Raw genomic sequence first — 27,796 nt, forward strand, 5'->3', positions numbered from 1 at the left:
CGACTCCCAACATCTCGGGAGCGCCGGGTCCAATGGAAGGAGGGCGCGAGCCGCACCTCAACCTGCCCGAGGACGTCACGACGCCGAGGCGGACGCCGGGCCAATGGGAGGCCGTCACAGGCAGGGGCGGGGCCCGGAGGAATTGGGCCGGGCCGCACTGAGACAGTTGGCAGAGTCGTGTGGTCAGGGCCGGGGGAGGACCAGTCGCCGGCGGTAGACGCCGGCCCGCCCTGTCTCACGTCCTCTGTTGGTCACTTCCCGCATGCTGCAGGCTCCTCCCTGAGCCGCGGCGGCGAGGCGTGGGGGGCGCGTCCGGGAACGGCTCGGGGTCGAAGCTTCCAGTCACCCGCACTTCCTCCTGAGACGCCGGTGCGCGGCCGTCTCGGCGGGCGGGATGGCGGCGGCGGCCCGGGGTAGCGGCCGCGCATCTGCGCCCGGGCTGTTTCTGGTCTTGCTGGTTCCTTTGCTGTGGGCCCCGGCCGGGGTCCGGGCCGTACCCGACGAAGCCCTCAGCCACCGGAACAAGGAACCGCCAGCGCCTGCCCAGCAGCTGCAGCCGCAGCCCGCGGCCGTGCAGGGCCCCGAGCCGGCCCGGGTCGAGGTAAGCGGGACGGGCCCGGGAGGGCGAGGCTGCAGAGCCGGCGGCGCCGGGTACCAGGCTCGCCGCTGCCGGAGCGCCGCCCTCGACTCAGGCTGCCGGCGCGGGGAGGGGACCTCGGCCCCGGCTTCCCGGGGTGGAAGACCGGCGAGTGTGCCCTTCCTGGGTGGGCGCTGGCCTCGCCCGGCTCCTTATGGGGGAGGGGAGAGCAGAGCTGGGAGCCCACTGTAAACCTTTAGTTCGGGAGGATGCAGATGCTGCTGAGGAACGGGGCGTCTTGTTGATCAGATGGATCCTAGAGAGCTGGAAATACTCATCCCAAGTAAAAAGTTTTTAACGGAGGGCAGCTGGAAGGCTTTTCGTATTCTCTGAGAATAATAACATCTGTCATTTCATTGTTGAAACAGCTTATCCCGAACTGTTGACCAAATTCAGTTCTGCACAACTTGTGATTTTTGCCAAATATATGTGGATAAGGAAGGGTGACTGTTAAAAACGTGCTCTGGCTTGCAGTAAGTAACCCTGAGGAATGCAGAGGAATAGTCTGTCTTTGTATGCAAGCAGTGTGGGATGCCAAAGACTAAATTTATAAGTGTACCAGAATCTTGCATTTTGGCCTTCACTAAGTAGATATTAACATCTTAATTTATGTTAATATAATCACTTAGTGACTAGTGTTCAAAATCTCAGCAGCATTTTTATATTTAATCCCACTCTGGGTCCTGGGCTTTCTTCTCATTTCCAGTTTGGATTTCTGAACTCAGATCCTCTGTAGTCTTTTCTAGTAGAGGACATGGGCACTCAACCATCACATTTCCACCCCAGGCTACCTCCAGCCTGTCCTCACCTAACTTATCTTCCTACCATTGAATTGCATTTTACTTCTCAGAAATCTTCAGTGAGTTGCCTGGCTTGCTGATTTCAGTCCAGCCTCTTCAGCAGGATATTCAGGTTTCTTGGTAATCTGACTGCAGTCAACCCCTCCAGGCTTTTTAGCCCCACTCCCAGTCACCACTGTACTCACATCCAAGGCCTGCCATGTGCTCTGTTGCTTTCCAACAAAGACCTATAAGTAAAAGGGGATTAGTGAGCTTGAAGCCCACTGCTCAGAACCTTTCCCACTTCTCAAGAAGCAGCAGGTTATCTCCTCTCTGAAGACTTCCCTGAAATTTCTGACTTAGAATGATTTCTCTCTCCTGCCTGTGACTCCTGGGTCCAGCTGACCCAGCTTGCCATGTCCATTTCCGAAATGGAACTGAAATGCTGATTCATGAAACTCATTCTTAATGTTCATCTTTTAGATTTCTGTCATTTCACTCTTTATCAGAAGTTTATTTTAAAGCAATAAGTATTTTGGGTTATGTTATTTTCCAGGTCTTAAATTAAAGTTTTGGTCATATAGTGATTTTTAAGATACAAATAGTGGTAGGTATGCCGCTTGATACCCTTTTAGACGGCTGGGAGAAGTATAGCTGTGTAAAAAAAAAAAGGCAAGAGTGTCCAGTGACCATATTCAAGTGTCCTAAGAGTCCTGTCTTTAAAACTGGGGGTTTGGAGGGAACAGACAGGCACAATATAATTTGTGTTTTTACTATTTTGGTATATTCTTGGTGGTTCTTCTTAGACACTAGGAAATTTTTCTGTATTTTAGTAGAATCTAATTATTTTGTTTTTAATTGTATTTTCATGTAACTTTTTGTTTTGGCTCAAGTGTTTTTTTTTTTTTTTTCCCTCTTGTATTACAGTATGTTGGAAGAGTTTTTTTTTTCCCCACATAGTTTCTAAACTATGTAATGTAAGTATCATTTGCTTTTTTTTGTCCATTTGGTAGAAGTAAGATATGATCAGAGTTAAGTTTAATAGCCATGTAGCAAGGATTCAGCATCACCAAATATCAAAAAGTTTCAACTGTTTTGCTTTGCAGCTACCTGCAGCAGATCTTTTTAAAGTGTAGGATACATCAATATATGTTTTCATGCCACTATATTAGTTTCCTCTTCTGAAAACGGAGAGGAAGAAAAAAAATCTCCTTTATTAGGGAGCTTTCAAATGTAAGATGTATTGTAAAAATGTAGTTGTATCTTATAGGGTGCTTTGAAGCAAGATTACTGAACTTCTAATAGGATTTTCTACATTGGATTTTTTTTTCTCTCTCTATAATGAGGTAAAAAAAAAGTTGAGGGAGTTTACTCTGAACTTACAGTTAAAAATAAACCCCATTTCACAAACCCATGAAAAAAGCACTGTTGCTCACTGGGATCCTTTCATTTATGCAGTTTACCTCTAGTGACATACTCAGTTTTTTTCTTATTCCTTTCCTGTCAGAGTATGAACTCCAAGAAGCATTAAGTCCCTTTAGGTCAGGGAGTTCAGATAGATTTAACAGAGGTAATTTGCAATTTGCTGTGTATTCTGGAAGACTAAGGAAGGATTGCTCTGGTTGTAAAGCTCTGTTGATAAATCCGCAGAAGCCTACCACTTGACCCAGAACAAATTCTCTGTACTGTGTTTCTACTTTACTATTTCTTGCCATTTCTTTTATGTAGTATCTTTTAACACAAAGGCCTTTCAGACAATATTTTAAACTTTTTTCTGTTTTCATTAAGTTTCAGTCCTGCTCCATCCAATCCAAACTCCCAGTTCTAACCTCTTTACAGCTAAGACGGAAGCCATCAGGCATGAAGACCCTTGTCTTACTCATTGTTAATTCAGAATGAAGTGATCTGATGTTATTGCATTTATTATGTTGGTGTTCTACTATCAGAGCAGTTAATTTTTAAAAAATTAATGAAACAATACATTTCAAATGTCAAAATTTATAAACACATTGCAAAACCATAACATTTATAAAAGCAAACATAAACATTCATTAAGATAAAAATGTAATTGTTAAATATATTATTCTAATATGAATTAACAGTAAATTCATAAAAAATATTTAAAAAGCTAAGCCATCCACAAATAAAAAGATGATCATGAATATTTATAATAAAATGTAATTTTATTTATTTTAATGCCATCTTTTAAAACCAAGTTTATCAATGGTGTCGCAGTTTAAGTTATGCATGTATTTTTACACACATTTTTCCAACTTTGGAAAGGTTTTTCTGACTTGATACAATAAAGCAATGGGAAGGAGACAGTTGTAAGCCAGTTTTAAGCGCTTTCCAAAACTCCTTTATCTTCAGATAATCTCACTTCTTGTGTGGTAACTTGTTGAGGGACTTTTGTTTTTGTTTTTGCAGGGACATCAATCTTTTTCTTGGGAGCAGGCTGTAGATTTTGTTTAAAAGAAAGCGTCTTCATCCTCACTAGTTTCATTATGTGTAGATGGAGATTCTGATGCAGCTATCTGTATGAGTTTTAATACATATGTGTTCATTTGAACTCTGGAACTAGAATAGAAATTTTTTCATTGTTAATTGTTATTTTCTTCCTTTTCTTGAAGATAAAGAGAAGAATCTTTAGATATTTAGAATATTTTTATTCTAAAGAATAAAAGGTTATTCTCTAAATGAGGGTGCTTTTTCACAGTTTTGCAATTTCAAACTAATTTTAACTTTAAGTAAAGAAGAGTTTTATTAAGTTTTTTGTCTTTGGTTTTTAATTATAAGTTACTGACCCTACTCTCAGGATGTAAATAATATGGATTTTAGATCCAAATCTGCAAGAATGGTATTTGTACTGAGGAGCAGAATGTATTTCGTTACTTTCGCGCTGTGTAACTGATCAGTGGAATGCCGAAATCAGAATTACAGTCGCTGCCTCTGGCCTTCCTGTACTAATCTAAGTATTGGCTTCTATGCTAGTACTTTCTGCCTTTCTTCTGAAATGGACGTAATTATCACACTTTCCATACCTCCTCTCTCCATGTGCCCGTACTCCTGACCTCTAGCACTTTACTTCCTCCGTAACTTTACCCTCTCCTTTTCTTAGGTTCCTTTTTATCTGCTTACACATTCCCACAGGTTTTGCGTGATTGGACGGGGTGAGGCAAAAGGCAGTTGTTTTAACTGCTTGATTGTATTAGTTTCTTTTCTTCAGCTTTATAAATGAAATTTCTAACTAGAGAATTAGCCGCTTTTTCACCTTGCTTTAGTCTTCTGTTATCTGGCATCATCCCATGTCTTTATATTGAAAGTTCATTTTTGAAGGATACCTGTAACCTAATTAATTGCTAAATCCAGGGCTCTTTTTCAATTATTCTTTAACACTGTTAACTCTCTACGTTTTTAAGAGTCCTACTCTACCTCAGTTTGCATGAACTTGAGGAAGTTATTTAACCCTATTGGTTCTCAGTTTCTTCTTTGATGTTAAATTGGGATAACAGCTTTCAGGTTTTTGAGTATCAGATAAAACAGGGTGTATGAAAATCCCCGGCATTTAGCTAGTAGCTCAGTGAAATGCTGATTGCCCCTAACTTGACCATCTGTGGTGTTCTTCTGCCTGCCTCTCTAAATATCCAAGACAATTTTCTCTTTGTTTCCCTCCTCCACTCCCTTCCCTAAATATAGACATTGTCTGCAGCTCATTTTTTTCAATGTAATTTCTGCCTTTTCCCTTAGAAATCTAGTCTTGCAAAGCTCCAGCTGATAAATTCAGGTTGCCAGCAACCAAATACATACTTTGAGACTATGCTGGCCTAAACTCAGGTGTTTCATTTCTGAAATCTCTTGGATTTCCAAACCTCCTGGAAATCTTTATTTGAAATGCTTTTTATCCTCAAGTCGAACATGTGTGAAACCAGGCCCTTTATTTTTATTCCTCTTTCCCATATACCTTAGAGGAATATGAATAGCATCTTTGATTCTTTGCCTTTTAAAAATTCTAGTATTTTTCTTTCTCATCATGTACAGGATTTTTTCCTTTATTTTGTCTTCAACATGAGTCTTGTGCAGTAGACCTCCTAATTAATTGGTTCAGTGGCTGGTATTCTTTACTTTCTGTCCTGATCTGTTAGTCACAGTGCCTTAATTACATTTGTGTCTTCTACTCAAAAACTTTAAAAGGCTTCTGCCTTGCCTCTAAGCTGGTCCATAAACATACAGGCTTTTCAGTGTGGGCCCAGTGTATCTTTCTTATCTTACTCCAGTCATTCATCTGATGGTTTACTCCCTGTTCTCAGAATAAAGCCTGTTTTCTTTCAAATTGTCAGTCCAGGGAAGGAGGTTGATGTACCTCATGCATTTTCAAGTTGTCTGCTCCATGAGTGACTAGCACACATCCTGCTGAGACTTTCCAGCAGCTTTATGAAATGAACCTCAGAATTGCTTCCTCGGTATTGGTAAAAGGTTGGCCCGTAGGGTTCGACTCCTCCACACTTCTGGGTAGTGTAGTGAATAAGGGTGTGCAGAACGGTTACTTTCTGGTTGGATCTGCCTGAAGCCAGTTACAGCTTGCAGAATTGATCATCCATGGCTGGGGTAAGAGATTGGGTCAAGTGATTTTTGAAGTGGTGCACAATAGGTGTCTTTAATCATGAGCATAGTGAAAAATCCAAAAGGTACAGAAGAATGTAGAATGAAAAGTGTGTCTCCTTTTGTATTCTAGCTCAGGGGTCAGCAAACTAGTTTACCACTGATTGCCTCTTTTTGTAAGTAACGTTTTATTCGAATAGAGCTAGGCCATTCATTGGAGAAGGAAATGGCAACCCACTCCAGTGTTCTTACCTGGAGAATCCCAGGGACGAGGGAGCCTGGTGGGCTGCCGTCTATGGGGTCTCACAGAGTCGGACACAACTGAAGCGACTTAGCAGCAGCAGGCCATTCATTTAAGTATTACCTATGGCTGATCTCAGACCCTAGCACCAATTGGGTAATTACCAAAGAAACTTTATGGCCCAAGAGGTTAAATATTTGGCCCTTTAAGAGAAAGTTTGCCCACACCTGTTCTAGTCATCCTGGTTCCTTCCCTGGCCACTGTTACTGTTTCCTGAGATTTCTTAAGCATTAGCAACTGTGTGTATGCTTTATAAACCTGCCTGACTCTCCACCCCATAACATAATACAGTGACCACATACATAGAACATACTTTTTTCAACTTAAAAATGTCTTAGTGATTTTTTTTCTTATTAGTGTATATGAAACATTCTTATTTTTAGCCCATAATATTCCAGTAAATGCAGCTACCATTTATTAACCAGTTCCCTGTGTATGGGCATTTAGTTATTTTGTCTCTTTTAACTATTACAAATGATAACAATATGTTTATACTTGTTTCTAGTACATAAAGTTTAACTTCCTGAGTGTTCCTGTCTCAGACTGTTTCAGTCATGTACTTGCCATGACTCATTGCCCACAGCATGCCTTCAGTTTGAGGAGAGTGGGATCCTTAGGGGCTGGAGTTGCTGGGGTAGGCATTGCTCAAGAGGTTCCACAGAAATTGGATCTTGAGGAATCTAGATAAATAGGAGGATAATAAGACGGTAGGAAGGGAAATAGGACTGCATGATAGAAAGCTTGTGGTTACCAAAAACTGGTACTCTTGAACTGCACTGTTCAATACTACAGTTGTGAGCCATGTGACTGTTCTTAAGCACTTGAAAAGATGTGGCAGGTCCGAATTGAGAGGTGCATGAGATGTGTGCAGTGAGTAGATACACACTGGCATTGGAAGATTTGATTAAAAAAAGAGGGTTAAATATCTCATTAGTCATTTGAAAAATATTCCTAGAGTAGTATTTTGGGTCTATTGGGTTAAATAAAATAATACTAAAAATAATTTTATCTGTTTTTATTTTTTAATATCTGGCTAACCACTGGACTGCTAAAGAATTCTCTAGAAATTAAAAAATTACAGTATGTGGCTTGCATTATTTACTGTTGGACAGTGTTGCTCTGGCTCATCCTTCACTAGGAAATATAAGATTCATTTTGGGAATCAGTATGTGATTACATGGGACATGTTGTATAGTTACCAGAATTAAGTATTTGTATTTTATGTTGTAGGCTTAAGAAGGTCATGATGAAATTAGTTTTGGGATGATTTAACTGGTCAAGTTTGTGGTGTGCTGTAATAACTAACTGCAACTGTTTACTGTGTATTAGGCACCGTTCTCAGGGCTTTATGTGTATTCATTTAATCCTAACAACAGCCTTATCAATCTATGACAGATACCCCTCATCATAGAGATGTAACTTGAGTCACAGGGAGGTAAACTTACTGGCCCAAGGTCATACAGTAACTAGTAATGTCTTGGCTGTGAACGCTGACAATCTGACTCCAGAGCCCATGTATTAAACCATTACATTCTGCCCCTCTGAAGATGAACTAGGAAAAGAAGCTAGTCCCTGCACATAGTAATTACTTGGGTAATTGACAACAGATGAATGAATAGTAACATCATTTTCTGCATTTATTAACATTTTAAGTTTTTAAATCCTCTATCTTCATAGTGGGCTTCCCAGGTGGCCCAGTGGTAAAGAATTCGCCTGCCAATGCAGGAGCTGCCCAAGATGGAGATTGCATTTCTGGGTCGGGAAGATCCCCTGGAGGAGGAAATGACAGCCACTCCGTATTCTTGTTTGGAAGATTCCATGGATATGGGAGCCTGGTGGGTTACAGTCCATGGGGTCGCAAACAGACACAATTGAGTGTACACACACACACACACACACACCACCACCCCCCCTCATAATACCCTGGTACTTTTGTTTTAAATTCTTAATCACACCATGGTTGGTGGCTGTTTAACACTAATTTGGGCTGTCCAGAACCAGTTCAATATATAACAAAAACTATAAGTTGATTTTTTTTTTATGCTCTGTATATAGATTTCAAGAATATATAGTTTTTGTTTTGCTGTTGTTGAGTCACCGAGTTGTTTCTGATTCTTTGTGACCCCATGTACTGCAGCATGCCAGGCTTCCTTGTCCTTTACTATCTCCCTGAGTTTGCTCACACATGAGTTTGCTCATGTCCATTGAATCGATGATAGCATCCAACCATCTTATCCTCTGTCGTCCCCTTCTCCTCCTGCCTTCAGTCTTTCCCAGCATCAGGGTCTTTTCCAATGAGTTGGCTCTTCACATCAGGTGTCCAAAGTATTGGTAGCTTCAACTTAAGCTTCTAATGATTATTCAAGGTTAATTTCTTTTAGGATTGACTGGTTTGATCTCCTTGCTTTCCAAGGGACTCTTAAAGAGTCTTCTCCAACACCACAGTTCACAAGCATCAGTTTTTGTTTTGCTTTGTGCTTAAAAGGCAAGTTTTATTTAATCCTCATAATTTCATAGAGGAATGGAGAGGCTAAGTAACGTGGCCTCTGTTTTATAGCTGGGAAACAAAAAACTATGAGAATATGTGTTTTGATCACTATTGTGTTTGTTTTTAAAAGTAAACATTTTCTGTTTGAAATTGGTTGTAAATGGTATATATTTATTCCTAAAATATTTTCTTGGATTTCAGGTCCTAAATATTTTGGAACAAGATTTTTTCATACAAAAAGTATTTCCAAGAGGAAAATGTTGCATTAGTGAAAACTGAATGAAAATGCGTATTTTTTTTTATCATGTTTAATTCTCTCAGGGTATTTAAATAGAAAGGAAACTCATTTTCAAAAGAAAACCAGCATAGTTGGAATTAAAATAATGACGGAGAGAAAGCTAGAATAAATGGTACTTGGTTAATCATGAGCTGGCCTTCCACGGCTGCCCTTTCAATTTAGCCCTAACGCCAAATATTTTCTGCATTGTTAAATTTCCCAAATCTTTACCTTAGAGGTCTAGTCTGAGGAGTGCTTTAATAAAGTTTTCTGACCCTTATCGTGGACTTAGGGAGTCAGGTTTATGTCATATGGGCTTCCCAGGTAGCTCTGGGGTAAAGAATCGGCCTGTCAGTGTAGGAGACTCTAGTGTCATCCCTGGGTCGGGAAGGCCCCTGGAGGAAGAAACGGCAACCCACTCCCAATATTCTTGCCTGAAAAATCCCACGGACTGAGGACCCTGGCAGGCTGCAATCCATGGGGTCGCAGAGAGTCGGACATGACTAAGAATGCACTCAGGCTAGCTGTCCATTTCAACCTCTGGAAACCCCCATGAGGCAGAACTCTTTTCTCTGTGTTAAGCTATATATAACCTGCCACCTGTAACTTTTTACTTCTATCTCTTGGGCCCACAGAGACTTTCATATAGACTTTCTCAGTTATTGGAACATTAGGCACCCAGTCCTTATGTGATTGTTTTACAGCCTGAGTTAGCAAACCTTTTTTTTGGTCATGGGCCAGATAATAAATATTTTAGGTTTGGCCACGTATTTGTAGGCTCCCTTAGGGTCTCTGTTGCCTAATGTTCCTTTCCTATTTCTCTCCAACCCTCTCCCTCCCTCCTTCCCTTTTTCTTTTTTTGCAATCCCATAAAAAATGAAAAAATAATTTTCAGCTGAATCTACTCTTACCAGTAGCTTGCCAGCCCCTGGTTTTAGACTCTCTTCTGTCTGAGGTTGCCTTCAGAGGGTGGTGGTGCCTTAAAATGTGGTGCCTCAGAGCCAGTACAGAACTTTGGGGAAGGACTGTGAGGCACAGAAGATGGACTTGTCATTAACTCTTTAAAGTGCTTGGTGCTTTTTTTGGAACTTTGTCACATTTTCAACTCAAAATGGCCTTAACAGCAACAAAGACTCAGCTTATCTTCTTTATTAGGCCGTGTTACAGCCTAGGGTATTGGTGTAGGACCATCCATATATCCAGCGATATTAGATCTCAGCTTAGCTAGAGCCAGCTCTTCCTCTAGTCTACTGAGAGCTTTCGGATCCTGCTTTGTTCTCTTAAGTGTTCATGAAATTTCTCTCAGCTTCCTGTTACTTGAAAGTTTGATAAGGATACCTTGGGTCTTACACCTAAATTATGAACAAAGATTTGAATGAGGCATAGCTAAGAGCTCAATTCACATGCATTTAGAAAATAGGGTAATTTTAATGTGTGGCTAGAGCTGGTCTCTTTTCTTTTTCTAAATTGTTTTGTAGACTTGTGCTTGGATTTCCATTTTAGCAACCATCAATCAGAGGTTGCTGTCATCACTAAGCAGTGGTTAGACAGTAAATGAGTCTAATGACTACAATAGAAAAACAATCTTAATTCACCTACAAGTTAAATAATTTAAAATAATGCTATTATTTTATTTTATTTTATTATTATTATTATTTTTAAAAAAACAGCTAATATGTATTTTCTAATTTCAGAAAGGATTTACACCAGCTGCTCCAGTTCATACCAATAAAGACGATCCAGCTACCCAAACTAATTTGGGATTTATCCATGCATTTGTGGCTGCCATATCAGTCATCATTGTATCTGAACTGGGTGATAAGACATTTTTTATAGCAGCCATCATGGCAATGCGCTATAACCGTTTGACAGTATTGGCTGGTGCTATGCTTGCCTTGGGCCTAATGACGTGTTTATCAGGTGAGTGCTTTTTCCCCTTGATGAGTCTGTTGCGTTCGAGAGAAAGTGTGGCCGCACTGAGGGCCCCCTAGTGGCTGAGCACACATGCTCGTGACAGCATTGAGTCCCTGGGTCGTGCCAACAGTTAGGTTGGAATTTGGTTCATGTTCCAGAACTTAGGAAACAGAAAATGTTTTCACTACAAAAATTCCTAAAAACCATATTGCACTTTTAAAATTAAATTTTTAGCTATTCACAATCAAGATACATGCTCCTCATTTTTTTTTAGATTCTTTTCCCGTTTAGTCCATTTCAGAGTATTAGGTAGAGTTTCCTGCGCTGTGCAGCAGGTTACTGTTAGTCACCTGTTTTACATACAGCAGTGTGTATATGTCAGTCCCATTTTCCCAGTTCATCTCTTGCCACCCAGCCTCCCCCTGCCCTTATTCCCTGGTAACCATAAGCTTGATTTCCATATCCATGACTCTACTTCTGTTTTGTAAATAAGTTCATTTGTACCCCTACCCTTTTTTTACTTTTTTAGATTCCACGTGTAATCTGTGGGCTTCCCTGGTAGCACAGACGGCACAGAATCTGCCTGCAATGCAGGAGACCTGAGTTCGATCCCGGGGTCAGGAAGATCCCACGGAGAAGGGAGTCGCAACCCACTCTAGGCAAGAAACCTAGAGAATTCTCATGGATAGACCGTGGGGTTGCAAAGAGTCAGACACGGCTGGCTGACTTTCACTCACTCACTCACTATAAGCGATGTCATGTAATATTTGTCTTTCTGTGTCCTACTGACTTTACTAAGTATGACAAGCTCTAGTTCTATCCATATTGCTGCAAATAGCATTATTTTGTTCTTTTTTTTCTTTTTTACTGCTGAGTAACATTCTATTGTGTGTATGTACCACATCTTCTGTACCTATCCCTCTGTTGATAGACATTTAGATTGCTTCCCTGTCCTGGCTGTCGTGTGCTGCAGTCACCATTTGGGTGCATGTATCTTTTTGAGGTACGGTTTTCTCTGGGTATATGCCCAGCTGGGTCATGTGGTAGTTCTGTTTTTAGTTTTTCAAGGAAACTCCATATAATTCTCCATAGTGGCTGTACCAGTTGATATTCCCACCAACAGTGTAGGAGGGTTCCCTTTTCTTCCCACCTTCTCCAGCATTTATTACTTATAGACTTCCTGATGATGGCTGTTCTGACGGGTGTGAGGTAATACCTCACTGTAGTTTTGATTTGCATTTCGCTAATACTTAGTGATGATGAGCATCTTTTCATGTGCTTTTTGCCCATTTGTATATCTTTAGAGAAATGTGTATTTAGGTCTTCCATTTTTTGATTGGGTTATTTAGTTTTTAAATAATGAGCTGCTGGAGCTGTTTGTATATTTTGGAGATTAATCCCTTGTCAGTTGCTTTGTTTACACATATTTTCTCCCATTCGAGGATTGTCTCTTGTTTATGGTTTCCTTTTGCTGTGCTAAAGCTTTTAAGTTTAATTAGATACTATTTGTTTATTTTTGTTTTTATTTTAATTACTATAGGAAGTGAATCAAAAAAGATCTTTCTGAGATTTATGTCAAAGAATCTTCTGCCTACGTTTTCCTCTCAGAGTTTTATAGTGCCCGGTCTTATATTTAGGGCTTTTAATCCATTTTGAGTTTATTTTTGTGCCTAGTGTTTAGGGAGTGTTCTAATTTCATTCTTTTACACGTAGCTGTCCAGTGTTCCCAGCATCACTTACCGAAGATACATACTCCTCATTTATTCACTAATGCTAATATCCAAATGGAAAAAATAGTAAAATTATATATTTGATTCAAAGTACTCATTATAATATGTTTAAAAAGACAGATTTTAACAAGCACATGTAATATGAATTTAAATATTGTGTAATAAGTGTTAAAACACTTATAAGACAAACATTTTAAAAAAACAACTAACAATTTTACCCACTATACCAAAAATTAGATCTTTGAAACTCCTTGAACTTAAGATGAAAAGTGAGAGGGCTTAAGTAGTTTTTCAAAATGGTTTTAGAGATATGCAAGGAAGAGGTTTGAAGACCGCCGATAAAGCTTATTCCTTTAGCTAGTCCAGGTGAAAGGAGCTGTCAGTACCTTGATCCTTGCTTTCGCTATGGATATTTTTGCTTTCTTTTTGTCTTTTTAAGTCCAGATAAATTTATTTATATCTGATATCTAAGAAGTAGGACTCAGGCCACCACGGAGAAATGCGTGTTTCCTGTTGGTGGACATTTGGTAATCAAATAATGAGGTATCATGTTCAGTGTATTGTGTACTATTAAGCTATTCTTAGCCATTATTAGTAAAGGAATGAAACATTCTTAGAGTCCCAGTTTGCGTTACTATTTGAGTTACTATTATATAGGCTTCAATTAAAAAAAAAAATTAAGACCAAGAGAACGTAAACCTAACACTAAATAATTGAACATAGTTTAGTCTCTGATTCGAAAGCTACCTTGAGCCATGTAGTTGGGTGGAAAAGAACGAGTTTCCCCCTTAGCATCAGACTTGGATTAAAGTTTAATTCTGCTGTGTTTTAACCTAATGACAAGTTACCTAGCCTCTTTGGGCTTCAATTCCCCGTCCATTAACTGGAGATAGTATATAACTGCCTCATGGGGTTGTGGTTTGTATTAAAACGAGCCCTTATATTTCAAGTACTCATTCACCCCTACTCTTTCAGTGTGCAGCAGACTTCTCCTGAAGCACAGTACAGGACAGGCTCCATTACTGGCTGCTGAGATGCTTGTTAAGTCTGTCTTTTTAAACAGAATGAGTATTTTATTGAATTTAAAAATTTACTACTTTTCACATTTGGGTATTAGCATTAGCATTATTCATATTTCACAATAAAAACAACTTTCTCTTCAAAAGCAAATTCTGATTCTAGGAAATAGGATAAGTGGGACAGGTTGTAAATGGTGAAGTCACTTTTTGGAATGAGTTTGAATAATACCAGAGAATTTTATTTTTGAAACTTCCATCTTTAAGGACAACTGAAAGACTGTCCTCTCTCTGCCCATTCCCTCCTCAGAACCTGGCTTCATACATTCTTCCCACTCTGCTTGGGTTTAGCTACTGTCCCTTAGGTCTGAGCAGGGCTAATCTCTTCTGTCCTGACCCTTGGCCTGTCTCCCTCTGACTGCTGGTACTGACAGCTTCTCTCATGTGGACTGTTTGAAGGAACAGGCTGTATCAGTGGTCTTCAAGTCTCTTCCCTGTATATCTCTAAAATCATTTTGAAAGACTGTGTGCTCCTTCTCACTTTTCATCTTAAATTCAAGAAGTTTCAAAGATGTAATTTTTGGTATGTTGAACGTTAAATTGTTATAGTTGGTATTTTTTTATCTTATCAGTGTTCTAACATTTATTATATAGTATTTAAATACATACTACATTTGCAAACTGATGAAGAAAGAAATTCCCAAACGAAAGAAGTCCCTGGTGTCATGCATGTGTAACAGTCTTTCAGGGCAGGTAAACCCTGCTGCGCCGCTCAGATCTGTTTGCCGCACTGTTTTCTCATCAGCCTTGTCCACACTGAACTGATGCACCCTAGGTGGTTGAGTTCAGTGCTGGCGAATTTCAGCAGTCTGTATGTGTGGGGATATTGCTTTCCTTTGTGAAATTTCCAGTTTGACAGTGTTTTTTTCTTGTTAGCATTCCAGATTTGCTCCTAAACTGGCTTGCCTTTGCATCCTGAGCCCTTTCTCTGTGTTCTATTTAGGGGCCTGGAGCTGCTTTTGGAGGGCGCAAGTGGCAGGAAAGGCATGAAATCTGACATCTTGAGCCTGGGGCTGAATCCAGCCTCTACTGCTTGCTCATTATGCAAACAGGAGCAGGTCACGTGGCTGCTGTTTGCTGAGCACCATCTGTGTGCATGACACTTCAGGCCCTCTTTGGGACAAGCCCCTGTCCTGTTACAGATGGACAGAGAGAGGGACATATTATCCATTCGTGGCTCACAGGCAGTGGAGCTGAGATTCTGAGGCAGCTGTGTCTGACTCTGAATCCAAGGGTTTCCAATGGCTTTCTTCAGGATAAGAGGTTCTGCAGCGAGAGGTGGATGAAGCCTGGAAGCTACACAGTCGGGGGAGCTATAGGCCCCCAGTCTTTCCTTTGAGAAAAATTTTACTGTCTTCTGTTTGATAAGACTTTATTGGGAAAAGGTTTGAAGCTAAAAAGTCATTGGAAAATAATTATATTTTTACTCCATTATGACTTTCTAAGTTATTTAAGCCCCTGGAGAATCTTTGCTGTAAACTCAGGATAATAATAGCACCATCCTTAAAGAATAGTAAGATTAAATGCAGTAAAACAAGCAAGCCATCTGGTTAGTTCTACACCAGTTAGTTCTCTTCCTCCTTATCATAAAAAGGCTTTGCATCTGGGTATGGCCCAGCTGTGCCCAGGGCACAGCCGTTGAACCATTTATTTGGATATTTTCACATTATTTGCAATGCATGCGTAGTTGCTCAGTCATGTCCAACTCTGTGACCCTTTGGGTTTGGACTGTAGCCCACCAGTCTCCTCTGTCCATGGGATTCTCCAGGCAAAAATACTGGAGTGGGCTGCCATTTTGGTTCTCCAGGGGATCTTCTCCAGCCAGGGATCAAACCCGAGTCTCCTGTGTCTCCTGCATTGGAGGCCGATTCTTTACCTGCTGAGCCATTCAGGGAAGCCCTTAATTACAATAAAAGCTAATTAATTCAATAGATACTTGTTTAGAACCAACTGCTTGCCTAGAAATGTGTTGGGTCTGTGACCAGGGATGCCTGGTGGAAGTAGGGTGGGCTGCTGGGTAATACAGTGGTTCTGAGAGTGTCTCCTCCTGCCACATCCCACCCTGAAGAGAGCTTGATGTCTGAACAGCCTCCATCTGGCATTCTTGTCTTTAGCTTTTTTCAAAATTTCTCACTAAAATTCAGACCCATCAAGAGAGGCAGCTTCTCAGTTTTTGTGAGTTTGTTCCTTGGAAGGAGCGACCATAGAAAACTCAAGGCAGATCTGGAAGAGGGCCTCAAAGGGATGAGCTGGGAGATGGAGCAGCTGTGGGCTTGCTAGGTGGCACTAGTGGTAAAGAACCCACCTGCCAATGCGGGAGACTTGGGTTTGATCCCTGGGTCAGGAAGATCCTCTGGAGAAGGAGATGGCAACCCACTCTAGTATTCTTGCCTCGAGAATCCCATGGACAGCGGAGCCTGGTGGGCTATAATCCATGGGGTTGCAAAGAGTCGGGCACGACTGAGCAACTAAACAAGAGGCAGCTGTAAGGTTACCGTTGATTTTCTTCCTGACTTGACCAGAGTGGGCCTGCGCCAGTTGTCTAGGTCTTGGGTCTGCTTGCCCTGTTCTTTAAAATACACCCAGTGGTGGACTTTGCTGGTGATTCAGTGTTAAAGACTCTGTGCTGCCATTGCAGGGAATGTGGGTTCGATCCCTTGTGAGCGAAGTTCCATATGCTGAGGTGTGGCCAAAAATAAGATACACCCAGTGGAATCTAAATACCTTTGGGAGTTTGATCCTTACCTTCACTAACACCATCATTCCTTTAATAATAAATAAACATTTGGAAATTTACATCTTTTCTCTCCTTTAATTCTTATTTTCGTTTACTTTCCTCACAGAATTTTATCCCTATGAAATTTTTTGCTTGAAAGTCTTTTGTGGATCACATTGTCATATTTATCTGTAGCAAAAACATCTTTAAATTGAATTGTAGAACATAGTGAAAATTTCCTTTATTAAGTCTATAAATGTTAAAATTTTTTATCAGTTGAGTTATAGTTATTAGGACAGAGTTGATCAAAATAAAATATCACAAATTTAAGTAAACAGTTTTTAAAAGTTGGAAATGCATCTCGTAATGAGATGATAGAACTGTACTTTTAAAATTGTCCATGGACGATACTTATTGCTAGAATGAAGCTAGGTTTAAAGTCAGTTCTGATCTTTAAAAACAATAGATATAAGATCTATTAGATCTTATAAAAATAGATATAAGATCTATTAAAAACATAGATATAAGGGCTGAGATATTTTATTCATAAAAGTAGACAGGAAGGAATTTTGTTATAGCCTTGTCACTCAGTCCATTGAACTCCTGGGTTATATGCCAAAAATCACATACTAGTCTATCACCAAGTGATTTTAAGTGATTTACCAACTGACAACTTAATAAGGCCTTCTGTCAATTTTGTTAAAAGCAGTTGGATACCATCAAGTATACCAAAAAAAGTTTTTCTAAAATTCATCAAATGACTGTACTGATACATATTAGTCTTTTATTTAGAGGTCCTTTGTTTAACTGGATATATTTAGAAGGAAGTAGTTGAGAAAATTGAAATATTTTTAATTTCAGTGTACTTTTATCAATAAGGGATTTTAAAGTTGTGTTATATCACATGTTTAATGGGGCCTTGGAGCTACAGATTTAGCTCATTCAATTTATGAAAAATGTCTGTCACACTGCCTAATTGCTATGACAATTGGTCCATAGTAAACCATCTAAGTCAGGCGTATTTTGTATCAGAAAACATTTACTTGGTTTTTTAACTTAATAAACATGATATATATGTCCCATGGCAGCTGTCTGTTTAGAATTCTGATTCTAAAATGGCTGGCTGGTGGGACTGGGCCTGGAAGCACAGCTAGGCTTGGGCTGCATGGGGAAGTAAGCCACTGAGATTTAGTATCTTTGTGATGCTCTCTTTGTTATAGCAAGACTCTGCCTTAGGGAAAAGCATGCCCCTGGTTGGGGGAATGAAAGAAGCACAATTTCTAAGTAAAAACTATTCCCACTGAAGCCAAAATACTCTATTTCTCATCCATGGCCATTGTTTCCGGTGCCTGTCATGCTATTATTTCAATGCCATGACATTAGAAACTTGTGTAAGACAGGGAAGACCCGAAGCCCTATCTCTGGGTTATGATGCCTTGACTAGGTGTATCAGTATTTCAGACCCTCTCTTTGGTGCCCTAGGATATCTTTTTATGCTGTGAGAAAGGCATCTTGGTAGAGGGGCAGAGGGCAGCTGTGAAGGGATGTGGGCATGGAGGACCCGCAACTCCTCAGCTACAGGCAAGAGGAGTTTTAAGGGAATGTGCCTGTGGAAGTTGAACTTACGGAAATAGATCTCACAAACTTCATCTTCCACAAACTGGAAAGTCTTTGTGTTTCAAAGCCTTCAGTCATCAGCTTTCCTTATTACAGAGTTCAGTTTTCATTTTAATGAGCCCCTCACACCACATTCATGGGCATTCTCATCTTTTTATTCTCTTGGTTTCTAAGACACTCCCTGCTTCTAGTTACATTCTTATTTCTGGAAAAAAAAAAGGTACCGTAAATATTGACATTCTGCATAGTTTTTAACCCTTGGCCCACTTAGTCCCCCCTCAACTAATATTCTTGTGCCACATGTTTTCAGTTTAATTACTTGTAAGTCAGTGATTTTTGACTTGATGCAAACCATTTGCTTAAAGAGAAATAACCTCTCATTGTTCGCAGAACCAAAGTACTCGGGTGTCTGAGGAAAGGCTTCCAAAGAGGAGATAGAGGGACAGTAACCAGGGGAAGAAGAACAATGTTATAGTGCCAGATAGGTTTTTGCTCTCTGTGGAGATGTCAAGGCAGAAATCATGGGATTGTGTCAGTAAGTAGTTCTTTTAGATTATCTGAAGATAAAAGGAAAACTAAATTGAGATTTAAAAGATTTGCTGCATTTCTTTCTAAGATTTTAAAAACCATTTATGGAAAATATTTTAAATTTACAAAGTTGCAAAATAAGATAGTCGGATACCTATATACCTTTTATCCAGAATCACCTGTTAACATTTTTACCACATTTGCTTTAGCATTTGTGACCTCTCTCTTTATATCTCTGTGTATCTCTAGGTGTACAATATGTGTATATATGCACGTTTTATATATCTATAGAGAAAGTATATATACACAGTACACATCTTTATAGACATAGATTGATACATTAATCTTATCCATATTTTAATTTTGTCAGTTGATCTGATGATAGTGTCTATCCTTCTGTAGAGGATCTAGTCTAGGTCAGATAGTGCATTTAGTTCTCTTTAGTTTTTAATCTGAGATGTTTCTATAGGCTTTTCTTATGTGTTTTATAATACTTTTTTGAAACTACATCCCCCTCCCCCTTTAATGGGCAGCTCCTCATCTTGCCTTTGTGTGGTTTTTGCCTCGTGACTAGATTGGGGTTACGCATTCTTGACTAGAACCCTGCAGAGCCGACGGTGCCCCTCTGAAGAGTGTCACACCTGGAAGCATGTGGCGTCCATTTGTCCCTCACTGATGATCTCCTAGTAAAGGGTACACTGTCTTCATCCTCCCTCACAGTTAATTTGTAATCTTTTGGGAGACACTTTAAGACAGTACACATACCCTACTCCCCATTGTTTAGCATCAATTGATGGCTCTCACATGATCTGAACTCTGCCTCGATGCTTGCAAAATACTGGCTAATTCCAAAACCCCATCCACATTTACCAGTGAGCCCTGATACGCTATTCCAAGAAAGAACTCTCCCCATTCACATTGGTTTGTCTGTTTATTATTAATATAAACTGATGAACTCCTTTTTTTCAGTGGTTTATAATTAATTACTTAACTAGATTGTTCCTTAAATTAACAAGAGGGCAGCTGGAAACCCCTCCAGGCTGATGACTCCTGTGTCCTTGTGACATGCTATTTTTTGTTTTTGTTCTTCCTTCCTTTCTAATATAACAAGATAGTGCGGGTTCATCTTATACCTACTTTGCCCAGTACTGGAATTAGCAATTTCTCTGAAGAGCCTTTTAGTGGGAAGCACATTAGAAACCAAGATCTGAGTGCAAAGTTGGTTCATTGTTACTAAGACATTTGGGCCTTTTCAGTGGACAGAACTAGAAAATATGTCTGTATTGTGTATTTGTGGGGGGGGGGGCAATATTGATATGCACAGAAGCATAGGTTTACATTTCTAAACATGATTTTAAAGTTTTTCATTTTGTAATACAATGAATCAGGGAATGGTTCACCTATGCAGTTATATATCTGATTAGGCAGTTTTATAAGTGTTGTGCCCATTTTAGAAAAAGAGCTGGTGAAGTGAAGAGTAATTGTATTTATTATATATATGGAAATGCCCTCTGGCCCTGCCATAGTTTTTAATTACTAACTTCATATTAGCAACGTGAATGTGTTTCACAGTTAGGGTTTGGATTCTTGATATAGTTCCAGGTGTAGTTTTTTGTGTAACTTATACAGTTATCCCTCTCTACTTTAATGAGAGGAAAGAATAATACTGAATAAGGTTGAGTCTGTTATGTATATATGTGTGTATGTGTATATATATATATGGAATTGTTTTCCTTCGTAAAGTATATTTATTTTAAATAGTTGCAAAGAAGCATAGTTTCAATCATGCCACATGAGAATCTTGTCATGATTCTTCACGATAGAGGTTTGTAACTTAGATCTGTGATGAAGAAATACCACGTAGGACAGTCGTATAGCTTCCAGGTTATAAGATCATGAGATGTGTAGCGTACATCAAAGTTACTCTCCTAACTAAAGTACTGTGCCCTGCATGACCTGTGGCAAGCCAGCCTCTGGCGGAAGGTGTCTGAAGAGGAGATGATTATCTTTAGATCTCACGAGAGATCTGTGTGGAACCTCTGCCACCTTCAGCTGCACCACTGATTTCTTGCTAAGCTGTGATAGATAGGTCATTGGTTAGACCTAAGGGCTCAATATTAGTGGAGAGAAAGAAGTAGAATTTAAGGTTCTTACCTGTTAGCTTCTAATGTGAACCATTTTCCCTTTAAAACAGGGGTAAATGATGACTTCTGAAGTTAGCTGTTTCTTTGGTTGGTGTATAATCTGCTAATTAATCAGACATATCATTGCATTTTCTTGCAGTTTTGTTTGGTTATGCCACCACTGTCATCCCCAGGGTGTATACATACTATGTTTCAACTGCATTATTTGCCATTTTTGGCATTAGAATGCTTCGGGAAGGCTTAAAGATGAGTCCAGATGAAGGTCAAGAGGAACTAGAAGAAGTTCAAGCAGAATTAAAGAAAAAAGATGAAGAAGTAAGTCAGAGTGCTGTTAAAAAGGCACTCAACTATGAAGAGTAAGCACTATATAAAGCTTTTCAGTGGTCATCCGTATCTGTGAGGTGTGTGGGCTACACAGAAATAGCTTCTTTTGTTTGGTTTCCATTCTTACATGTGGCTGTGATAGGACTGGGTGAGTGGAAATCTGGTAGAGAAAGGCTTCAGGGATAAATGTGTAATCAGGTTTCTTAATTAGATTGATTATAAGCTCCTGAAAAACAGGAACTTGTTTATAATTTTCCCTGTTTCTTTCCACAACATCTAGGGTAACAAGTGGTCGATAAATAATGTTTTATTTATTTTGTTGGGAAGAATTGGAAAAATTGAGAATGTTGCATTTGTTGCCATGTGAGACCAGTGGTTCAAAAGATAAGTTGGGATCACATAACTTTAGCTTCTGAGAGCATATTCCCATAGACTTTAAACACTCTTTAAAAGAACGATTAAGCATTTTGGGCTATACTGACTTGGTTTCTGGGGTTAATGTCTTTTTTTTTTTTTTTTAATTTAGTTTCAACGAACCAAACTCTTAAATGGACCAGGAGATGTTGAAACGGGTACAAGCACAACAATACCTCAGAAAAAGTGGCTGCATTTTATTTCACCCATCTTTGTTCAGGCTCTTACATTAACATTCTTAGCAGAATGGGGTGATCGCTCTCAACTGACTACAATTGTTTTGGCAGCTAGAGAGGTAAGTGGTACTTGGAGACAACTGCTTCTGTATTAAAACTAACATTACTTTGCTCCAGAGGTCACTGGACAGAGTCAAGGTGGGTCAAGGGATGACTTCGTATGCTTGACAATACGTTTTAGATCTAATAACAATGCTAACCTTTAGAACTGACCTTTTCCCAGTTTCTGCAATCAATCAGATTACTCTCTTTTGACTCCTCTTTCAGTTTTGCCAAAATGACGGTGTGGCTGTTGTTATGGCTTAGTTTTTTTTTTTTCTTTTTCTTTTCTCAGAACCTTCCTTTATATATTTGTTGAGAACATAAACTGGTATATTATTATTAAAGGCCAGTTTGGCAAATGCCTAAAGCATTAAAAGTAGGTGTCTCTGGTTTCTTCCATTCCTTGTGCTAAAAAAATAATTTGAGTGTTGCAAAGGTTACTTAGAAAATTTGTCTTAGCCCTAGGTTACTCAGTCCTAAGATACTAAGGCAGAGGAGATCTCAGATCATCTTGTCCTAGCCTTTTCTTTATGGATCAATTCCTGAGGCCCAGAGAGGTGGCTTGTCACTAGGACAGAAGCCAGCTGGCAGTTGGTAGCAAGGACAAGGACTAGAGCCAAGACTAGGCTCTTCTGCTCTGTCTTGTTCAGCGCTGTCAGGTGCCACTCTGTAAAAATAGCTTTTTAAAGAAAATGTTAAATCCTTATTTTTTCTGAAGGGACTAGTAAAGTTTACATGAGGGTCTGTTGTTCACATGGATTAAGATCTGCTGAGGAGACAGTTGTGGGACAGAAATGCTGCTACTTTTCAGCTCTTGTTGATCCTAACTGATGCTATTTATGATTTTATATCTATTAAATTACATTGTTTTTAGTCAGATGGTAAGATTTTAGATAGCAAGCTTGATTTGAATTTGTTTTTAACTCTTAGGAGGTATCTACCATAAAACAATGAGTTGCTCAGCATAGGCTGCAGTTCAGAATATAAAACAAGAATTGAAAGGCCAGGGCTAAAATAGTTAAAGCTGGACAGTTTTGTCAAAGAAGCCTCAAAAATGCTGTATTTTGGGGAGAAAATAGGGAACTCAATTTTTCATTTGAGTCCTATGTTTAAAAATAAACTTTCTTTTTAAATGTCATTTTAATGGCTTTGTCCTATATTTTTCTTGATTTGTAGCCTTTTTTTACTGGCATTCAGATTGCCAGAACTGGGACTTGAAAGTAAGTGACCATTTCGTGGTGGTGGTGGTGGTTCTGCCATGTGAGCTATCATGGCAGAATCGTTGCTTTTTTCTTAATACTGTCACCTAAGTGGCACAGAATAACTTGGGACAGGCTCAGCATTCCCTGGGTTCCTGTGGCCCACTGCTTGCCTGCCAGCAGTGCAGCGTATGCTTCCTGGGGTCGAGTCTCTTGCCACGTGAGCACATTACTGCAGCATCTGCTTCCTGGGTGGTTTTGGGCTGAAACAAGCCGATGCATGTAGGGTCCCAGACACAGGGGGCACTGGGCGTTAGCCGCCTTCTACACTCGGCACCACGGGGACAGGTAATGAGCTCTTCAGGGGCACAGATGTACTTGTCTATTTTTGTTACTTTAATATTCTTAATTTGGGGGGGGTAACTTTTTTGTATAATCCATGCTGTAGTCTAATTCACTCCATTTTAGACTAAACTTCATTTCTATTTCCAGTAGAATTCAGCATTCCCACTTTGAATTTCACAGAATCCTCTAGTGTCCTTTGAGATGTTGATAGGTACTAAACAACAACAAAGAAAAAGGTTGAGGAAAAAGGTTCCAGGGTCCAGTAAATTTGGCAAACACTATAATGTTTTTCGTTTTGAAGATGGAATATACAAAATAACAAAGACTGAAAAATTCTGTATTAAAGGAACCATTTTATTTAATCCAGTGATTTTTCAGGTGTCATTTTAAAATAGAATGAAATCATCTTCTATTAGTTTTACAGGGTGTGACGCACAGAATCTGCGGAACGCAGTCCCACTCTTCCGTTCCGCGTGAACACATGTCCAGTTGTCTCCATTTCCCCAGTTCGCGCACACACTGCCCACCCCAGCAAATGGGCCTGCTTCCTACTTCACGGAGGAAAGCAGAAGTCATTTCTTCATCGCCACCCATCACAGTGGTAGTGCTCTCCCGCCTGTTCGGGTCTCCGCCCTCTATGCTCCCACCTAAAGCTTAGAATCTTTGCCTTTCTTCCAGGCCAATCTTGTTAGCATTTTAGCATGCACGAGTTTTTCTCACCTAAAAAAGTTCTACCCCCCTTAACTCTGCTTCTCTTCGAAATATAAAGCTTCTTCGTGCCCTACTTCCCTCAGCCTTGGAGAGCTTGGCTGTGATGGGAACAGGAGTTGGCTCTACTTCCTTGCTTACTAAACACACTGGACTCCACAGTTTCTGACTCAGCGGTGTTTTAAGTTCACTGCAGCCACAGATGGGTCCTGCCGTGGTCTTGTAGGGAGGCTACTTGCTTGGTCACCTCTTCAGTCTCCCCTGGGCTGCTCTTCTGCTGTCATCCTTCAGTGCTGCCTTCCTCATGACTGTATCGTCAACAGCTTCCACCCTTCTCTCCTGGGATTATTATTTTCGGTCCTATCGCTTCTTCTCCAGTGAACCCAAATGATTCTTGAACTTCTTTACTTTACTTTTAACTTCTGTTGGCATCCACACATAGTTTCTCCATTTTCCTTTATTCCTCTACCTGTTTTACTCAACCTTGGTATCACTACAATTCATCTAGAGAATTATGGGTAAGGAACTTGAGTGTCTGATTTTTTTCATACCTGTCATTTGTCATTAAGATATATCAGTCATGTTTCAGTTTCTCTCAAATCTATCTGCTTTTCTCTGCCTGGGCTCCCATGCCAATACAGGCCAGCATTCTCTTCCCAGGGCTACTGGAGGAATTTCTCAGTTGATCACTTGCTTTTGTCTTCTTTCCCTCCAGTTCACTTTAGACTTAACTTTTAAAGCACAACCTGTCATATCACTCCCCAGTTACAAACCAGTCAGTGTCTTAAAAAGTCTAAACTTGAGGCTTCATGACACCCCCCCTCCTACCATGATGGACTCCTTGCTTGCGACACTGGTTCTCTCTAGAAACACACGGGTGTTCCAGGGCTGTCTCCTGCTGCTGGCCTGCTGCCAAGTCAGGTGATCCAGCTTGTCCTTCAGCGCTGTCTTTTCTGGAAAACTTTCACTGGTCTCCCAGTCTGAGTGCCTCCAGTCTGCTATGGTGGCAGTTGTGTACTGAATGATACCGTGTCCTGGTGCTTTAGCTCAGCAGAGGTTGAGAGGCAGGGTTCTTCTTAGGAAGCATCGTCAGACAACACTGTAAAGGCTGGCATAGTTTCTTAAGAGTATCAAATACTGCCTGAGGGAAGAGGTGCCCAGGCTGTCTCCTTAGCACTCACTTGAGTGAAATATTGCATGTGAGATAGGTTCAGCAACTGCTGAGAGACTGGATTAGGTTTTTTTGATCTTGCACATTGAGTTTATTTTCCTTTTATCTCTAGTCTTAGGTATAATTGGAACATATTCCTTCAAGCAGCCATTACCCGTTTTATAAATAACACACCTGAATTTGTCGAACTTTTTTCTGCTTTGGTGTTGTTACTGTCCTCTTTTCATGGCTGGAAAGTAGTCGTGTTTCTCAGGTGGCAGTTTCCAGCTTGGCTTTAGATTAACGCTGCCCTTGTTTCTAGGATCCCTATGGTGTAGCAGTGGGGGGAACAGTGGGACACTGCCTCTGCACTGGCCTGGCAGTCATCGGAGGAAGAATGATAGCACAGAAAATCTCCGTCAGAACTGGTCAGTCTTATTTTTTTAACTAGAAAATACCATTTAACTTTTAGAATCACTGAGGTTAGAAAAAGAGTGTGTGTCTTCGAAAGTGAACTATGTCTATGTTACGATAATCAGAAGTCCAGCGTATTGGTTCTGCTAGTGCAAACATGGGCCGTTTTTCACATGTGTAGATGTTAGTAAAACATAAAGTCACATCAAAGCATTACTGGATTCATAGTAGCTTTTTGTCAACATTTAAGTCAATGAAACAATTATGTGGACATTTGAGAACTTTTAAGCTTTGAAAACATACAGAATTGGGAATCGTAGGTGGAGATTATATTTACTGATTCAGCTGAAAATTTCCTATGTAGCTGATCTTAAAAATGGAATAGAAATAGTCTCTTTGCTTGTTCAGAAGTTGTTGAAAATTTTTATAATTTTTTTTAATTGGAGTATAATTGCTTTGCAGTATTGTGTTTCTGCTGTACAAAAGTGAATCAGCTATATGTATCCATATATCCCCTCTCTTTTGAGCCTTTCCACCCCTTCAACCCCCATAACTGGCTTTTAAGATGAGTTATAGTTCTATTGTTGCTTATCAGCACTGTCTGAATTTAATATAATTGTTTTTAAAACAGTGCTGGAAAATAAACTGATTCTTAACTGTTTAGAGTTGGGTACGTTAAGTATTTTACTGTGGAAATGAGGTTGAAGTATTTCTAATTTTTTTTTAATGTTAGTTTGCTAGAAGAATAGGCAACATCATGGCTTAGAGGAATTTGCCTTTTAACTTTTTTCTGTTCTCTTACAGTGACAATCATAGGAGGCATCGTATTTTTGGCGTTTGCATTTTCTGCACTATTTATAAGTCCCGATTCTGGTTTTTAATGTGCTATTGTTCATTTGTATTTAGTTTAAGATAGGTAACTTTATGTACATAGTGTATATTACAACTAAAAGTGATGGAAAATACTGTATTTTGTAGTACTGATTTGTGAGTTTGACCCACTTAATGGAAGTATTATGTCCAAAAGAAATAATCACTGATTGTATTTGCAAAATGGAGTTTTAAAAGAAACCGGATATTTGTGTGAATTTTTCCTTTTCTCCAGCATAATTATGTTAACATAAGGTCTCCGTTTTTATTTTATTGGCTTTTTCTTTTTGGCTGGGGGTGAGGTGGGGGTAGTATTATGTAGAGAACTGTTGTTCAGGGGGTCTGCCACTTGATTTTTTTTCAGCACTGACTGACCCCTTTGTAAAGAATATAAATTTTCTCCTGGATAACCAGGGTGTTTTAAGATGTTTATCCTAAAATTCTTCCTGGGGGAAAGAATTAATTAATTTCTATCTTTTAAAACATTTTCCTGAGCCAGTAAGCAGTAGTTTAATCAGAAGTCTTTTCAAAATTTGTCTTTTAAGAGCAAGAGAAAGGTATTGCTGTTATTAACATGACAACTGTTTGCCAGGTCCTTTCTTCCTCTTTTTTAATTGGGTAGAAAACCCAATACAGTAACAGTCAATATTTGACCATGTGGAATTACCAAATTAAGAGAATACTGTGAGTGTATTCATATTTTTTCTATATTGAATAAACAATGTAACATACAACATAAATAAAAGTGGTATGACCAGTGCTTGTTTTTCCTTGTGTGTTATGCTGGCTCCTAATTTCCTCATTTATCAAAGTCATATTGGTATTTATAAACCAGTTTCTGAAGTTGTCTGTTTTAAACCACTATCTTAGCCTTAACAATCCTAAAGGAAATCAACCCTGAATAGTCACTGGAAGGACTGATGCTGAAGCTCCAATACTTTGGCCACCTGATGCAAAGAGCCGACTCATTGGAAAAGACCCTGATGGAAAGATTGCGGGCAGAGGAGAAGGAGGCATCAGGATGAGATGGTTGGATCACATCACCAACCCAATGGATAGGAGTTTGAACAAACTCCGGGAGATAATGAAGGACAGGGAATCCTGGCGTCACTAAGAGTCAGACACGACTTAGCAACTGAATAAACCTTCACAAAGTTCTGTGAGGTAGTAGGTACTAAATGTAAATTTTTTTTAAAAGGTTAACTCTTGGTACAGCAGGGGGTCAAACTGGACAGTTTAGTTCTAGAGACCACAATCACTGATTATGGTGAAGGCCGCCTCATCACAG

General features: G+C 39.7%; 1 protein-coding gene across 1 annotated transcript; it reads left to right on the forward strand.

Moving 5' to 3' along the window:
* The first annotated feature begins 159 nt into the window (after positions 1-159).
* On the forward strand, positions 160-27,268 carry TMEM165 (transmembrane protein 165). The gene is made up of 6 exons (XM_027544526.1): positions 160-601; positions 10,776-11,001; positions 20,946-21,121; positions 21,657-21,839; positions 25,547-25,652; positions 26,443-27,268. The coding sequence occupies exons 1-6, from the start codon at positions 395-397 to the stop codon at positions 26,517-26,519; spliced, it is 975 nt and encodes a 324-aa protein (XP_027400327.1). The 5' UTR covers positions 160-394; the 3' UTR covers positions 26,520-27,268.
* Positions 27,269-27,796: the final 528 nt, after the last annotated feature.

Source organism: Bos indicus x Bos taurus, chromosome 6, assembly GCF_003369695.1.
Source record: "Bos indicus x Bos taurus breed Angus x Brahman F1 hybrid chromosome 6, Bos_hybrid_MaternalHap_v2.0, whole genome shotgun sequence".
NCBI classification, from domain to species: Eukaryota; Metazoa; Chordata; class Mammalia; order Artiodactyla; family Bovidae; genus Bos; species Bos indicus x Bos taurus.

Bases quoted from the DNA above. Each gene is read 5' to 3' on its own strand.
- TMEM165 (XM_027544526.1), top strand. From the start codon at position 395: ATGGCGGCGGCGGCCCGGGGTAGCGGCCGCGCATCTGCGCCCGGGCTG. The intron at 602-10,775 runs GTAAGCGGGACG...TTCTAATTTCAG, and splicing joins CCGAGCCGGCCCGGGTCGAG to AAAGGATTTACACCAGCTGC. The intron at 25,653-26,442 runs GTCAGTCTTATT...GTTCTCTTACAG, and splicing joins GAAAATCTCCGTCAGAACTG to TGACAATCATAGGAGGCATC.